General features: G+C 38.4%; 1 protein-coding gene across 4 annotated transcripts in view; it reads left to right on the plus strand.

Annotated features, from left to right (window-relative positions):
• Positions 1–15,341, plus strand: part of TP53BP2 (tumor protein p53 binding protein 2) — a 65,717-nt gene extending 50,376 nt beyond the window's left edge. For all 4 annotated transcript variants that reach the window (XM_009441559.4, XM_016939555.4, XM_063809872.1 and 1 more), the window contains 5 exons: positions 2,002–2,139; positions 2,922–3,055; positions 6,272–6,438; positions 11,124–11,323; positions 14,534–15,341. In XM_009441559.4, coding sequence (XP_009439834.3) covers positions 2,002–2,139; positions 2,922–3,055; positions 6,272–6,438; positions 11,124–11,323; positions 14,534–14,575 — 681 coding nt within the window. In that variant the 3' untranslated portion in view covers positions 14,576–15,341. The remainder of the gene's footprint in view (positions 1–2,001; positions 2,140–2,921; positions 3,056–6,271; positions 6,439–11,123; positions 11,324–14,533) is intronic.
• Positions 15,342–15,767: the final 426 nt, after the last annotated feature.

Consider the following 15,767-nt stretch of genomic DNA (forward strand, 5'->3'; position numbering starts at 1 on the left):
ATTGATGATGTCAATCTTTTTAAAAATTTTCTAGCAGTGAAATTTTAAAAAATGAAATGTTAGGTGAAACCTCAAACTTACAACAGTGGTAAAATTGGAACGGTTCTGGATGGAGTGAGGGCAGGGAGGGGTAACTGGGCTGAGGGGCCCCTCTTCAGCCCCTTCCTCCCCTTCAACGAAGTCTGAAAATCTCTGGCTAATATGGTGATCCCTAAGATTTCTTTGTACTTTAACATACGAAAGTTATTCTAAAATTTTGTATGTTTTGACTTGAGTGCACCTTCTACACTCCTTCCAAATAGTAAGCGTTTGTTTGAAATTTAAGCTTCCATCCTCTCACTTTGATATAGGTGAGAGAAAATAAAAATCCCAGAATGTCTGAATGAAGTCTGCTTTTTCATAGTTTAATTTGAAGCCACTTTGCTTCAGTAAGCACGGAAGGAAGTAGGATGCTGAACTATGAATTTAAAACCTAGTGAAAAGCAAAATAGCATTAAAAGAATTTTTTTAAATGTACTTTGCATGTTTGATTCCTTATTATCTTTTAGATATGATAGTATTCAAAGATAATAATTGTCCAGAGTTATTTTTAACAATTGGTTACAGTAAATGTTTGCTTAAAAGTTTTATGTACTAAACATTTGAAGCTAGAAAAAAAAGTTTTAAAATAGAGGTTAACAGTTTTTAAACAACCCTGTGCCTCCTAAGTTCTGAGGCTTGATTCTCTTTGAGTTTTAAACATAAGAAAAGAAGGACGTTTTATGCCACATTGGCCAAAACCAATCCACGTTACAGCCACTTGTTATTTTCTGGCCTTTTTGTTGCTGTGTCAAAATAATCCACATTTTCAAGGAGAAAAAAGGAACACTAGAATTGGTAAAAGTATTATACTTTCTTTTTAAGATTCTGCTGTTCTCTTCCTAGGAAGGTGTCTTACCTTTTCCTTCTCGATTTAAGTAAAATAGAAGCAACTATCTCGTACATTCTTTAACAGTGGGATCGGCAAGTGTCATTACACTGTACTGCTTATGACTTGTATTAACCACAGTCAGATAACATTCAGAGAGCAACATTTTAGTCATTGCACATTGTGAAATGTATTGTCACTTAATGTTTTTTAAAACTTGGCAATTTTCCACATCTGAGATAAAATGAAAGAATTATGTGGAGTACATATATCACACCTCACGCCAGTAAACGTCTCTACTTTGTTGGGTGTGTTTAAGAAACCTGTTTTACAGGATTCTGGATCTAGTCTTTAAAATTTTGCCTTTTTTTTTTTTTTAAGTCCGATTCATTAAAAGTTTAAGCTGGTAGGATTTATCCTTGTTATACCTAAGACAGACTAATAATCTGTATTATTTACCTTAATTATATGCTTTCCCCCGAGGAGGCATTCTGGTGTGAAATGGTTAAGATGGCAGACTTTAAAGAAGCCAGCTTACCTAGATTTGCGTCCCAGCTCTGCCATTTGCCGGCTGTGTGCCTTGGTTTCCTTATCTGTAAACTAGGGATCATAGGGTTTTTGTGAGGGTTAATGAATAATCATTCAATATAGGTTAGCTGTTGTAGTTGTGGGCTGTGCTGTTGCTCACTTTAAGAGAGTGGAGTTTGCTGTACTGTATTAGATAGGCAATCTAAAGATCAGTCTTGGCTAATTCTGATACTTGACAGAACGCTAGCCTATTTGCCACTTCTGATTATACTCTTAGTTTAATTCATACTATAACATATAACCCAAACGTAATTATGTTAGATTTTATAAAGTTATGTTCCTCCAACTTTGCTCCATGGTATTTGTTCACTTTGTGAAAGTTCATTACGCTGCATATCAGATTCGTATACTTTTCTGAATAATGTTATACTTCAATAAAATGTGCCAAATCTATATTGTTAAAGTTCCTCTCACTAATTTAGGTGAGAAGTCATTCCTTCCCATTTGCTGCTGTTGTTCTCTTGCATAGACCAGGATCCTAAATTTTCCACTCATTTTCTTTGCAGGGTAAAAGGACAAACTTGCGTAAAACTGGCTCAGAGCGTATTGCTCATGGAATGAGGGTGAAATTCAACCCCCTTGCTTTACTGCTAGATTCGTCTTTGGAGGGAGAATTTGACCTTGTACAGAGAATCATTTATGAGGTATGATTATAATCAGTAAATTTTTTTTTTTGAGTCAGAGTCTCGCTCTGTCATCCAGGCTAGAGTATAATTAGTAAATTTTTAAAATATGACCTTGTATTTTGTTTTAAAGCTCTAATTAGAAAGCTACTGTAGAGAAATTGTATTTTAAAATTGTTTTCCTTTTAGGCATTGTGGGGTTGTGTTCAGGAACTCTTGGGCACGCTTTAGAATAGGCTTTGCTGTTTTAAAGGTATGACTATGGAATTGTCATCATTTGGAAGTTCGGTTTTCACTTGGAGTCCTCTAGAGTACTTTTCTTTCTTAAGAGAGATCATTACTCCCCTTTAGAAATTGTTCATATATGGATTTGTACTATACTGTATTAGGTTAGAGATGCGGTCTCTACTTTTAGAAGCCTACTATTTAAAATATTTTTAGTTGACCTTTTTTTTTTTTTTGCTTTCCATAGCAAATGCAACTTCTACTTAGAAACTAATTTGTGGTGAGAAGTTGGGAGGATAAATAAACAAAAATGACTATAAGGATATAGTTTCTGGTACTTACTTTTTTTAAAAAAAAACCTTTTTATAGTGACTGCCTACTTAATGTGGTTATTCTGTCTGTCTTATTTCTAGAATTGTTCTTGGTATAGTTTTCTTGGCTCCTATAGGTTTTAATTATGATTTTTAAAAGTGTCACAAGAGTCCATTTCTGTCCTCTTGACCCTAAAGGAGCCAGTTAGTAGTGACAGTTCAGGTGACAAGAAACTAGAGTGATGCTCACCCTTCTTCTTGATATAGGTTGATGACCCAAGCCTGCCCAATGATGAAGGCATCACGGCTCTTCACAATGCTGTGTGTGCAGGCCACACAGAAATCGTTAAGTTCCTGGTACAGTTTGGTGTAAATGTAAATGCTGCTGATAGTGATGGATGGTAAGATTTTCTTTTAAACTCCAGTCAAACTTCAGTTGTGGGAATCGGTTTATAAGCAGTTGTCATAGTGCTGTTGGAAGACAAAGAAGTATGTCAGTTATGTCCTTGAGCTGCTTGTAATCTAGCTGGAGAAATGTGGTATCTATTTTTGAGGGATTAACATGTGTTCATGTAACAGTCATCTCATTCCCATCCTGGAAGTAGGTGGAGTTTTAAAAAGTTTAGTAATGATAAAAATAAGTGTAACAAAGTAGTACACAGTTAATTAGCATCCTTAAGCAAAGCTTAAGAGAGAAGTGCTGATTTAGGCAAGGTATCCCTAAGCCCCTGAAATGGTTCAGTCTTCAATATATTAATGTCCATTCTATATCTCCAAGAGGGGATTATAACTTGCAACATATCCCAAATATATTTGACCATGGAATCCATTTTTCGTGGAACCAGGGTGTACGTAAAACACAAGCGGTACTGCAAGTGATGAGTATTGTTTGCAGGATAGGGGAAATGTTAGTCAACATTAAATAATAATAATAAAGGTCCTAATAAGGTCCTGTCATCCCCAAAACTAACAGAATAGATAGCAAATTTTGTATGTTATTTTTAAAAAAGAAAGTTTTAAGTTATATTGTGTTACTTTTGTGGAAGAATACAAACAATTGACTTTTTTCTTTATAGGATTTTTAAAAGTTGTAATCACACTATATTTACTCCAGTATTTTAGTTTCACAACTTGTTTTCCTCATAATATGGAAAATAGTTACCATATAAAATTCTCACGTATGCATATATAAATTGCATACACACATACATACATTTCAGTTAGCCTCGTATTACTCTACCGCATGACTGTGTACTCATTTATTGTGACGGTCTCCCTTTTATTAGACATTGAGATTGTTTTCCAATTTTTGCTTTAATGCTTGGAGAAGCACTTTGGTTACAATTTTTAAACATTTATATTTTAATGTGTGTCTACTGTGGGAAACATGCAAAATAGAAATAAGGGGAAAACAAGCCATCTGTATCCCCACAGTGTACAGGTAAACACCATTCATATTTTAATATATTTTCTTCAGGCTCTTTTTAAAAAAATTTTATTTTTTATTTTTATTTTTGTAGAGACAGGGTCTCACTGTGTTGCCCAGGTTGGTCTCAAACTCCTGGACTCAAGTGATCCTCCTGCCCGAGCCTTTCAAAGTGGTGGGTTTATAGGTATGAGCCACCGTACTTGGCCCAAGCTCTTTTTCATATGCTTTTCACAAATGTAGTTAAGTTCCTAATACATATGTAATGTTTTAAGCCTATATTTTTAGTTTAACATTATAGCATAAAGAAAAAAAATTCTTACTGTGTCATAATGCCCTTGTTTTCCTAATGTTGGGAGTTTATGTTGTATATAATTTTTCATTATTAAAAAGCATGCAATGAAAACATCTATAGTAATATTTGCCAAACTATTAATAATAGTGTTCTGGCCAGGCATGGTGGCTAATACCTGTAATCCTAGCACTTTGGGATGCTGAAGCAGAAGATCACTTGAGCCCAGGAGTTTGAGATCAGCCTGGGCAACAGAGAGAGACCCTGTCTCTACAAAAAATTTTTAAAAATTAGCTAGGTGCACTGGTGTGTGCCTGTAGTCCCAGCTACTGGGGAGGCTGAGGTGGGAGGATCGCTGGAGCCTGGAGGTCAAGACTGCAGTGAGCCAAGATGGCATCGCTGTACTCCAGTCTGGGTGACAGAGCAAGATCCTCAAAAAAAAAAAAAAGAAAAAAAGTGATCTGGAATGGGGAATTAAAAAAAATTTTTTTTCTTTTTTTGTTTTTTTTTGAGGCAGGGTCTTATTCTGTCACCCAGGCCAGAGTGCAGTGGCACAATCTTGGCTCACTGTAACTTCTGCCCTCTGGGCTGAAGCAGCCCCCCGTCTCAGCCTCCCAAGTAGCTAGGACCACAGATGTGTGCCACCACACCTGGCTATTTTTTTGTATTTTTAGTAGAGATGGGGTTTTGCTGTGTTGCCCAGGCTGGTCTTGAATCCTTGAACTCAAGTGATCTGCCCTCCTTGGCCTCTCCGAGTGCCAGGATTACAGGTGTGAGTCACCACTGTGCCTGGCCAAAAAAAAAATAAAATTTTTTTTGAGACAGAGTCTTGCTGTGTCACCCTGGAGTGCACTGGTGTGATCTTGGCTCACTGCAACCTCCGCCTCCTGTTCAGGTGATTCTCATGCCTCAGCCTCCCCTGTAGCAGGGATTACACACCTGGCTAATTTTTGTATTTTTAGTAGAGTTGGGGTTTTACCATGTTGACCAGGCTGGTCTCAAACTCCTGACCTCAGGTGGTCTGCCCGCCTCGGCCTCCCAAAGTGCTGGGAGCCACTGCGCCTGGTCTAAATTTTTTTTTTCAAGTCTGTATACCCAAGGAGAATAAAGGGGAGAGGAAAGAGTAAAGAAACTAAATCTTATGTACTTTAGAGCCTGATTAACATTTTCACACTCAACTTCTGAGTTTGGACAGTGGTACTGGCTCTTATACCTTTACCATTAGTCTAGGGTCATTTATAATCTATTATAAAACATTTGAGATGCTGGAGAGAGTTCTCTTTAATGGTATTAATAAATTCCTGCTGACCAGTTACCTATAGTTGAAATATGTGTATTTTACAGTCACTTTTCTGGTCTCAATTGATTTGACAAATTTTTTCAATTAAAATTTATTTTAACTTGGGATTTAAAAAATATAAAATTAGTTCATATATGCAACTTAATTCCTTCAAAATTGATGACGATAAATAGATATTTGAAGGCCAGTGTTTTGAGTGAAGGTGTATAACTTAAATAACTTAAGGACTGTTAGGCCTTCTACTCTGACAGAAAGAATTAGGCTGGGTGCGACATAGAACTAAATCCATGTTAATATTGTTTTTCTTAAATGTTTATACACATTTCATTTCTGTTTATTCACGTCCTTGATTCTTCTCACCCTTTGCCAAGCTCCCAGCCCCAGTGTGGTCCATGACTCTCTGAAATTTTCATTTGTGGCTGTAATTCTTTGATGGGTTCAATCATCTGTGTTGAACTGGTTTTTAAAAAACTGTCTAAGAGGTTTTCAGAAGAAAACTTGGTAGATGAGAGACTCAAGAACTTTCTTTCCAGATATCTTATCAGCAGATGTCATTCAGTTTAGGAAAACAGTTCTAGCCCTTGTATCTTGCTTCACAGGACTCCATTACATTGTGCTGCCTCATGTAACAACGTCCAAGTGTGTAAGTTTTTGGTGGAGTCAGGAGCCGCTGTGTTTGCCATGACCTATAGTGACATGCAGACTGCTGCAGATAAGTGCGAGGAAATGGAGGAAGGCTACACTCAGTGCTCCCAATTTCTTTATGGTATGTGACAAGTAGAACTAAATGTATTGATTACTGCATTCATTTATTCTGTATCTCCAGGGTATAATTCAATAAGTATTTTTGTTTGGAAAAAATCTTGTGTTATCCATAGTCTTGGGCCTTGAAAATACAACAGCCTTGGTCACAGATAATACAGTTTCTGTTTGTATGCTTAGAAACAGCTATTGTCAGGGACTTCTTCAATTACAAAAGACAGTGTTGCAGCAGCTGACCTAGTGGTGTTAATGACTTTGACCATCAAAAGACCCTCTATTAAGGCTTTAGTACTTATAGATTGATGGTGTATCCTTGCAAATAAGTAAACAGACCCCCCTCTCCTAACAACATGATCAAGAGAAGTGAAGGATCAGTTTAAGAACCCAAATGGTCCAAGTTTTCCTAAAAATCAAACTTGTCATAAAGTGAAATAAAGGCCACATATATTTTGGAGCTGTCTTTTATTTTTTTCTCTTTTGTTTTCTTGATTTTGAGTTTATGATTCTGATTGGTAACATCAGATCTGTACCTAGAGGAAAATGGACTTGAAGTTTTAGATAGATATATGTTGATTGGCATTTGTATATACAAGGAAAATTTTTTTTGTTTACAAGGCTTAGAAGTTGAGGTAAATTTTCCTCTTTAGTTGGGCTTGAGAGGAATTAAAGAAGGAGGGAAGACAGAGACAAATGAGGAGGTCCCAGAACTCCATACTGCTCAAGTTTTCAGTAACTCCTTTCCCAGTTGATTGGAAGACCCCTAAGGGTAAAACAGACGCCTCTGCCCTCTCTGCTGAACTTTTCCCTTTGTCTCTAGGCCTTTTTTCAGGCCCTAGATATGAAGAGAGAGGGGTCAGAGAACCACAAACCTGGAGTTCCCTTCTTCATCTCTCTCAGCTGGTAGTTTTTATTGTTGATATTTGTGATTATTTTATTTTATTTTTTCAGAGGCGAGGTCTCACTCTGTCACCCAGGCTGGAGTGCAGTGGCATGGTCATTGCCCACTGTAGCCCCAAACTCCCAGGCTCAGGTGACCCTTCTGCCTCAGTCTTTCAAATAGCTGGGACCACAGGCACCTGCCACCACACCTGGCTAATTTTTAATTATTATTTATTTATTTATTTATTTTTGAGGTAGGGTCTTGCTCTGTCACTCAGGTTGGAGTGCAGTGGCACAATCACAGCTCACTGCAGCCTTGACTGCCAAGGCTCAGGTGATCCTTCCACCTCAGCCTCCAGAGTAACTGGGACTACAGGCATGTACCACCACACCCAGCTAGTTTTTGTATTTTTAGTAGAGATGGAATTTTGCCATATTGTCCAGGCTGGTTCTCAAACTCCTGAGCTTAGGCAATCTGCCTGTCTTGGCTTCCCAAAGTGCTGGCATTACAGGTGTGAGCCACCATGCCTGACCTTTTAAAGTTCGTTTGGAGTTGGGGCCTCAGTCTGTTGCCCAGGCTAGTCTCAAACTCCTGGCCTCAGAGAATCCTCTTGTCTCAGCCTCCCAGAGCTGAGATTACAGGTGTGAGCCACCATGCCCAGCCTTTGTTTATGTTTTGAACTCTGGACCATAGAATATTTTGATATAGTAACATATTTAAAAATTTATATATATAAATATATATTTTATATATTTATGTATGTATTTTGTTTTTGAGACAATCTTGCTCTGTTACTTAGGTTGGAATGCAGTGGTGTGATCATAGCTCACTACAACCCTGAACTCCTAGGCTCAAGCAATCCTCCCACGTTGGCCTTCCAAAGTGCTGAAGTTATGGGCGTTAATATAATGTGTTAACCGGTATAATGTGTTGGCCGGGTGTGGTGGCTCATGCCTGTAATCCCAACACTTTGGGAGGCCGAGGCAGGTGGATCTCTTGAGGTCAGAAGTTCGAGACCAGCCTGGCCAACATGGTGAAACTCCATCTGTACTAAAAATACAAAAATTAGCCAGCTGTGGTGGCGGGCACCTGTAATCCCAGCTACTTGGGAGGCCGAGGCAGGAGAACTGTTTGAACCCGGACGCGGAGGTTGCAGTGAGCTGAGACCATGCCATTGCACTCCAGCCTGGGCAACAAGAGTGAAACTTTGTCTCACAAAAAAAGCCGGGCGCGGTGGCTCACGCCTATAATCCCAGCACTTTGGGAGGCTGAGGTGGGCAGATCACGAGGTCAGGAGATCGAGACCATTCTGGCTAACATGGTGAAACTCCGTCTCTACTAAAAATACAAAAAATTAGACAGGCGTGGTGGCGGGCGCCTGTAGTCCCAGCTATTCGGGAGGCCGAGGCAGGAGAATGGCGTGAACGCCGGAGGAGGAACTTGCAGTGAGCTGAGATCACGCCACTGCACTCCAGCCTGGGCAACAGAGCGAGACTCCGTCTCGGGGGAAAAAAAAATACACACACACACACGCACACACGCACACACACGCACACACGCATATATATATAATGTGTTAATATGTGTTTTGCTGTATTAAATTTATTGACCATCTGACCTATATTTAGATATGGAATATGATTTTTTTAAACATTAGGGATATTTGGTCAGATTCTTAAAATTTATGAAGTATAACATAGATACCAGGATGTGCTGTTTAAGTAATAATGATAGTAGATTACACACAGTGAGTAATTGTGTACCCACCTTAGGAAACAGAACATAACCACTGTCTCTGACATTGTTTGGATGCCCCTCCCTGATGTGGCCCCTTCTCACGTCTGTAGTGACCACTGCTTTTACGTTTAGCATTCCTTGTTTTGTAAAATAATTACATCATTTGTATATGAGTCCTATAACTAATATTTTCAGTTTTGCTTGGTTTTGCCCTTTATATAAAATCATACTGGTGATTCTGTGGCCTGCTTTTCTCATTCAACATGGTTTTTGAGATTCACTCGTGTTGCCTGTAGCTATAGTTTATTTTCACTGTACAATTTATCTTTTTATTCTACTTTCGAAGGACATGTGTGCTGTTTCCCTCCTTCCCTCCTTCCCTCCCTCCTTCCTTTCCTTCCACTGTAAACATCCCTGTGAACATTTTGGTACTTGTCTTCTGGTGTTTATCTACAAGTGGACTTGCCAGGTCACAGTGATACACATCTAGCAGAGGGTTCCTTTTACTCCACGTTCTCTTTGACTCCTGGTGGATTTGGAATGATACCTCGTAGCTTTAGTTTGCATTTCCCAAGTTACCGGTAAGATTGAGCATGTTTTTAGTCCCCTCAAAAAAATTTTTAAAAAGTAATTTACAACTCTTAATCTGATAAATAGCAAAGTAATGAGAATTTTTCTCCATTCCTAATGATTTATTGGAGGCTGGGTGCAGTGGCTCATGCCTGTAATCCCAGCACTTTGGAGGCTGAAGTGGGAGGATCTCCTGAGCCCAGGAATTCTATACCAGCCTGGGCAAGACCCTGGTCCCTAATTTATTGCAAACTGGGACTTGAGCTGTTATTTTGAGTATACTAAAATATCCAGAATCTCCTACGTCTTTCTTCATTCCCATCTCAGACACTGTGGCCATTTTAAAAACTTTGTGAAATTACAGTTATATAAAGTTTGATCACCATGTGAGTCTGTCATGCTTTGCATGTCATCTTTAAACAAGAAAAGTTGGAAATTGTCTCTTTAGATTGGCAGAGCCTTCTTCTAGAAAAGAAGAATTTCTTGTTTCAGTTTTTCCCAGAGTGAGAGAAGTATACTGTGTGCTATATCATTAGTTGATACAGGAATAATTTCATAATCAATAGTGTAGTGCTCACATAAGTTGAAAAAGCTAACTATTCAAAAGCTAGCAAGTATTTTCCTGGTTTTTAAAAAATTATAAAAGTGAAAATAATAATTCTGAATTGCTGAGAACTTTATTACCTTATTTTCCTTCTCCTCTGCTTTTTTCCTATTGCCTGCCAGTTGATGATTGTTATTTCTTACTAGCATTGCCCTTTAGGATAGGAAGGTATAAGTGAAGAAGGGCAAAACTTAAATGTGTAGTTAATTTGCAAATCTGTTACTAACTCTGGTGAAAGGTGGACTTCTGAGGATTTTTCCCTTCCTAGTTTGAGGATTTCGACATCTTTTAAGATTCGGATTCTTACTATATTAGAGTTGGTTATATGAAGACTTTGATCATGTCTAAAATGCCATATTTTTGCATTCTAACATATTCTATATATATTTTTTCCTCTGTCTTTCCCCATTCGGAAATTCATAGAGACCATTGTGCCTCCATCTTTTTTTCTCTGTCTGCTCTGAATTTTGGGTAAAGAATGAAGTAATGTTTCTAGAATTCCTTAGTCATTACATTTGGGAGTAGGCTGAAATTGGACAGGCATATCGTTCACTTTTTTAATATCCTAGACTTGAACAGTTCTTTTTTTAGTTCCTAAGCTTGCAAAAGTTTTGTACTCTGAGTAGCTCCTTTAAGAGATGCTTATAAAGTGCTAGGTTTTAGAGGTGTTTTAGAGACGATAGCATACAGTAATGTGTCCTTTGTATGTTCCCTATACACTGTTGCCTTCCACTGCACGCTACCCCCCACCTCAGGACATTTTATTGTATATTTAATGTAGTACTAACATTCCAGCCTGTACCTGTTTCTTCCCATTTTGTTTCATATAGCTAAAAGTTGTAGAGTGGTATACTCCAAGTTGTATATTCTGTGCTTTATCTTACTGTCATGATTTTAGGAGTTCAGGAGAAGATGGGCATAATGAATAAAGGAGTCATTTATGCACTTTGGGATTATGAACCTCAGAATGATGATGAGCTGCCCATGAAAGAAGGAGACTGCATGACAATCATCCACAGGGAAGACGAAGATGAAATCGAATGGTGGTGGGCGCGCCTTAATGATAAGGAGGGATATGTTCCACGTAACTTGCTGGGAGTAAGTTATTCTGACGCTTACGGTGTTTTCATATGTGCCAGAGAGGGGCTTTGTAAAAACTGCTGTATGTTACGTGTACAGTGCACCAAACTGCCCTTTGTTAATAAGACATGGAATTTAAACATTTTGATAGTCTTAGACTTAAAGCCTCATTTTCAGTGATTCTTATTATGACCAATAACATATGTTTGCCAGCCCTGGAGGTCAGGGATCCTCCCTACATTTATAAACAGACTAAAGATAACTGGATAATATGATTGGAATTGAGCCTGTGACATCTGAAATCAATTTTTAATCTGTCTAAATCAGGATTTGCAAATCTGGTAGAGAGCTTCAGCAGGGCATTAAGGACAAGATTCTTTTTCTGTACTATTTGATTTATATTTCATAAAAAGCAAGAACATAATATCATGCCAGCACATATGTACCACTTCTATAGTGTAGTACAATGGGACTGCTGTCATCATGTAAAGATTCTCCTGGAGTATTTTCAGGGGAAGGCTGGCGTATGGTCAGACAGAGGAGAGAAAGCGAGAATAACAGATTCCAGGGCTTTGCAGTAAGCTCTTTATAGATTCAGCTGTTCTCTTATAGCAGTTGTGTGTGTGCAAGGGGCATGGAGGGTGTATGAAAGAGTGAGAGAAATGATCAGGGTAATCGAGAGATTGAGATAAAAGTTTAAAGTGCTTGCAGAATCTGCTGTTGGTGAGGAAGTAAGGAAAGGGTTGAGGAATGGAAGAGCCAGTTGTGATACACAGAAGATGGTGTGTAGGTTGTGAGCACTGGCCTCCACGTTGCTTCAGCTCCATCTGCAGCACCTGTTATCTGGATATCCAGGCTGCAGAAAGGAACGTGGGGAGGGCTGGAGAATCCTGCCTCCCAAGATTAGTGTGGGGATAACTCAGAGGTCTAATAGAGAGCAAATGGTAGATGTATTCTTGGTCTTTTCATCAAGTGTCGGATGGACATGGCCTCCACCCACATGGAGCTTCTACTCTGGCGTCTAGGTGATGAACAGGATTCGGATTCTGTCTGCGAGTGATCCACTGCTTAGGCATTACTTTCAATGGGATTCCTTGAAATGACTTCAGTGTTGGGACCTGACTGCCTGGATTCTGACCAGCATCTCTCCCTGACTCTCCCTTCCACACTGTTGTTTGTCTAACGTGCAGTGTAAATGACTTATACACCTTGACTGCTGCTGTCCTGACAGCAAAATTTATTATGAAATAACCATTTCATAATAAGTTTTGAATAGATGATTAGACAGTATTCATTTGGGTGATCATAATGTAACTTTAAAGAATAATGAAAGTGAAAAACAAATAAAATTAGACTATGCAGCCCTTAAAAAAAACTTTCAGGGGCCCGGCATAGTGGCTCACGCCTGTAATCCCAGCACTTTGGGAGGCCGAGGCAGGAGGATCACTTGAGGTCAGGAGTTTGAGACCAGCCTGGCCAACATGGTGAAACCCTGTCTCTACTAAAAATACTGTAATCCCAGCTACTCGGGAGGTTGAGGCAGGAGAGTCGGTTGAGCCTGGGAGGCAGAGGTTGTGGTGAGCCGAGATTGTGCCACTGCACTCCAGCCTCGGTGACCCTGTCTTAAAAAAAAGCTTTCAGATGACCAGAGGAAAGTAGAAATATAAAGGTTGTTCTCTTTCAAGCACCCTCAGTTGCTTCTCCAGAGTCTCTAGCAGTAGAGAAGTACAGTCTCTTGCCTACAGCCCCTTTCCTTCTCTGATAAACATAAACATCAATGGTAAATAAGCCCTTTTGTATAGTTTCTTATCTGGGAAAGTCTTTACCTCCTTAGAACTAGTTGCTTACTTGAGTCTTGTATTTTCTTTTTTTAAATTGGCAAAAATTGTGTATATTTATGGTGTATAACATGATTTGAAATATGTATACTTGTAGAATGGCTAAATTGAGCTAAATACATGCATCATCTCACATGGTCATCATTTTTTTGGTGAGAACATCTATTAGTGATTTTCAAGTTCATAATACATTATTAATTATAGTCACCAAGTTGTACAGTAGATCTTTTGAATTATTTAAATTTTCTAATACAGAGGTCCTGTGGTTAATGACACGGGGAACATTGCATGTTTCCAAGTGCGGGAGCAGTGGGTCAGAGAGTGAGTTTTCTCTCGTGTGTGTGGTGCTTAGAAGATTCTGAAATTAACAGACTGGACTGAATATTTTCATTTTAGTCCTAAATTTAGATTTTCTTAGTACTTTGAAAATCTTTTCTTGTTAGAAGTATCCTCTACACCACTTTTTTGGTTTGTTTTCCTGATCTTTTTTTTTTAAAGGAAAGTGCATATATGTAGTTAGGGCTCAGATAGCAGTCTAGAAAATTGTATTAGCTAAATGTCTTTTTTTCAGATAGAAAAGTAATATTTTCTGTAACATGGATCCACCAGTTTTTCAGTTTTAACTGGAAGTCTGACTCTTTTTTAAATTATTTATTATTTTTAAATTTTTTAATTGGGATGTAATTAAAGCCTATGCTTCTACTTTCTTTGAGTAATCCTTTTTCTTCCTCTTCTTTTGTCAAGAGGGCTGCTTTTGTTTGGTGTGTCAGTTGAATTTACCAGTTTGACTTGGTCCTGGCTCAGGCCTAGAGGCCTTGCAACCTTCACTAGGACTCACCTTTACAGCTCTTGTGGAAACACAAAACCACAGAATTGTAAAGCAAAAAACTCCACCTAATCTTCCTTAAATTTATAGACTTTTAATCTGTGGCATTTCATTTCTGACAGTCTGAAGTCCCATGACACAATGTCATGTCCATTGTGAATAAAGGTAAAAGAATTCAGTCTCTTTCTTCCTTCCTAATAGAAGCTCCAAATGCTGGAGCATAGAGCATACAGCAGTTTGCCTTCCTTGTTAGAGCCGATTTACAGCTCAACAAGCTGTGCAGATTGAGTTAATACCTAGAACTGTCATGGGTTTTTATATTACTGCTTTGTAGAGTTGTCACAGTTGACGGGCCCTTGTGATCTTTGAACGTCCTGCTGAGTCTAGCTGATGAGCACGTTGCTAAACGTAAAGCTCTAGGTGCCACACACACCACAAAGAGTGCTTTTCTCACTTTGATTTCCTTCCCATGACATCTGTCCCCTAACCTCATTATTTCTTGAAATTTTGTTATATTCCCACACATCTATTATAGTATGTAAAAATTTTTAAACTCTCTTGCAGCTGTACCCAAGAATTAAACCAAGACAAAGGAGCTTGGCCTGAAACTTCCACACAGAATTTTAGTCAATGAAGAATTAATCTCTGTTAAGAAGAAGTAATACGATTATTTTTGGCAAAAATTTCACAAGACTTATTTTAATGACAATGTAGCTTGAAAGCGATGAAGAATGTCTCTAGAAGAAAATGAAGGATTGAAGAATTCACCATTAGAGGACATTTAGCGTGATGAAATAAAGCATCTACGTCAGCAGGCCATACCGTGTTGGGGCAAAGGTGTCCCGTGTAGCACTCAGATAAGTATACAGCGACAATCCTGTTTTCTACAAGAATCCTGTCTAGTAAATAGGATCATTTATTGGGCAGTTGGGAAATCAGCTCTCTGTCCTGTTGAGTGTTTTCAGCAGCTGCTCCTAAACCAGTCCTCCTGCCAGAAAGGACCAGTGCCGTCACATCGCTGTCTCTGATTGTCCCTGGCACCAGCAGGCCCTTGGGGGGCTCACCTGAAGGCTCGAAGGCACTGCACACTTGTATATTGTCAGTGAAGAACTGTTAGTTGGTTGTCAGTGAACAATAACTTTATTATATGAGTTCTTGTAGCATCTTAAGAATTATACATATGTTTGAAATATTGAAACTAAGCTACAGTACCAGTAATTAGATGTAGAATCTTGTTTGTAGGCTGAATTTTAATCTGTATTTATTGTCTTTTGTATCTCAGAAATTAGAAACTTGCTACAGACTTACCCGTAATATTTGTCAAGATCATAGCTGACTTTAAAAACAGTTGTAATAAACTTTTTGATGCTAAGCTGTTTACTGGTTTTTGTTTTTGATGTCATAAATAGACCTTGTTTAATAGTCACAAGCCGTTGGGATATCATACCCAGCTGAAAAAGAACAAACTGCTTAACATAAGTATATGTATCGTAATAAGAGTTTTTTTTTTTTTACCAGCCAAGTGATTCAATGTAAGTGGTTTTTAAAATAAAATACTGTAGAGATCATGGTGATAGAAGCCTACTTTACATTTTACCTAGAGCCTCTAATAGACTGTTTTAGTGTCCTCATTGATTTATGGGGTGAAAACTTATATAGGCAAAATCTCCACATCATTTTATTAATATGTTAATAGGTTTGTGAATTGTTTCCAAACCCATTTGCTTAGTGGAACTACTTTAGTAGAAGATACAAATGAAAAACCATGGTCACTCTTCCTTACACATTTTTATGAGTA

Source organism: Pan troglodytes, chromosome 1 (genome assembly GCF_028858775.2).
Source record: "Pan troglodytes isolate AG18354 chromosome 1, NHGRI_mPanTro3-v2.0_pri, whole genome shotgun sequence".
NCBI classification, from domain to species: Eukaryota; Metazoa; Chordata; class Mammalia; order Primates; family Hominidae; genus Pan; species Pan troglodytes.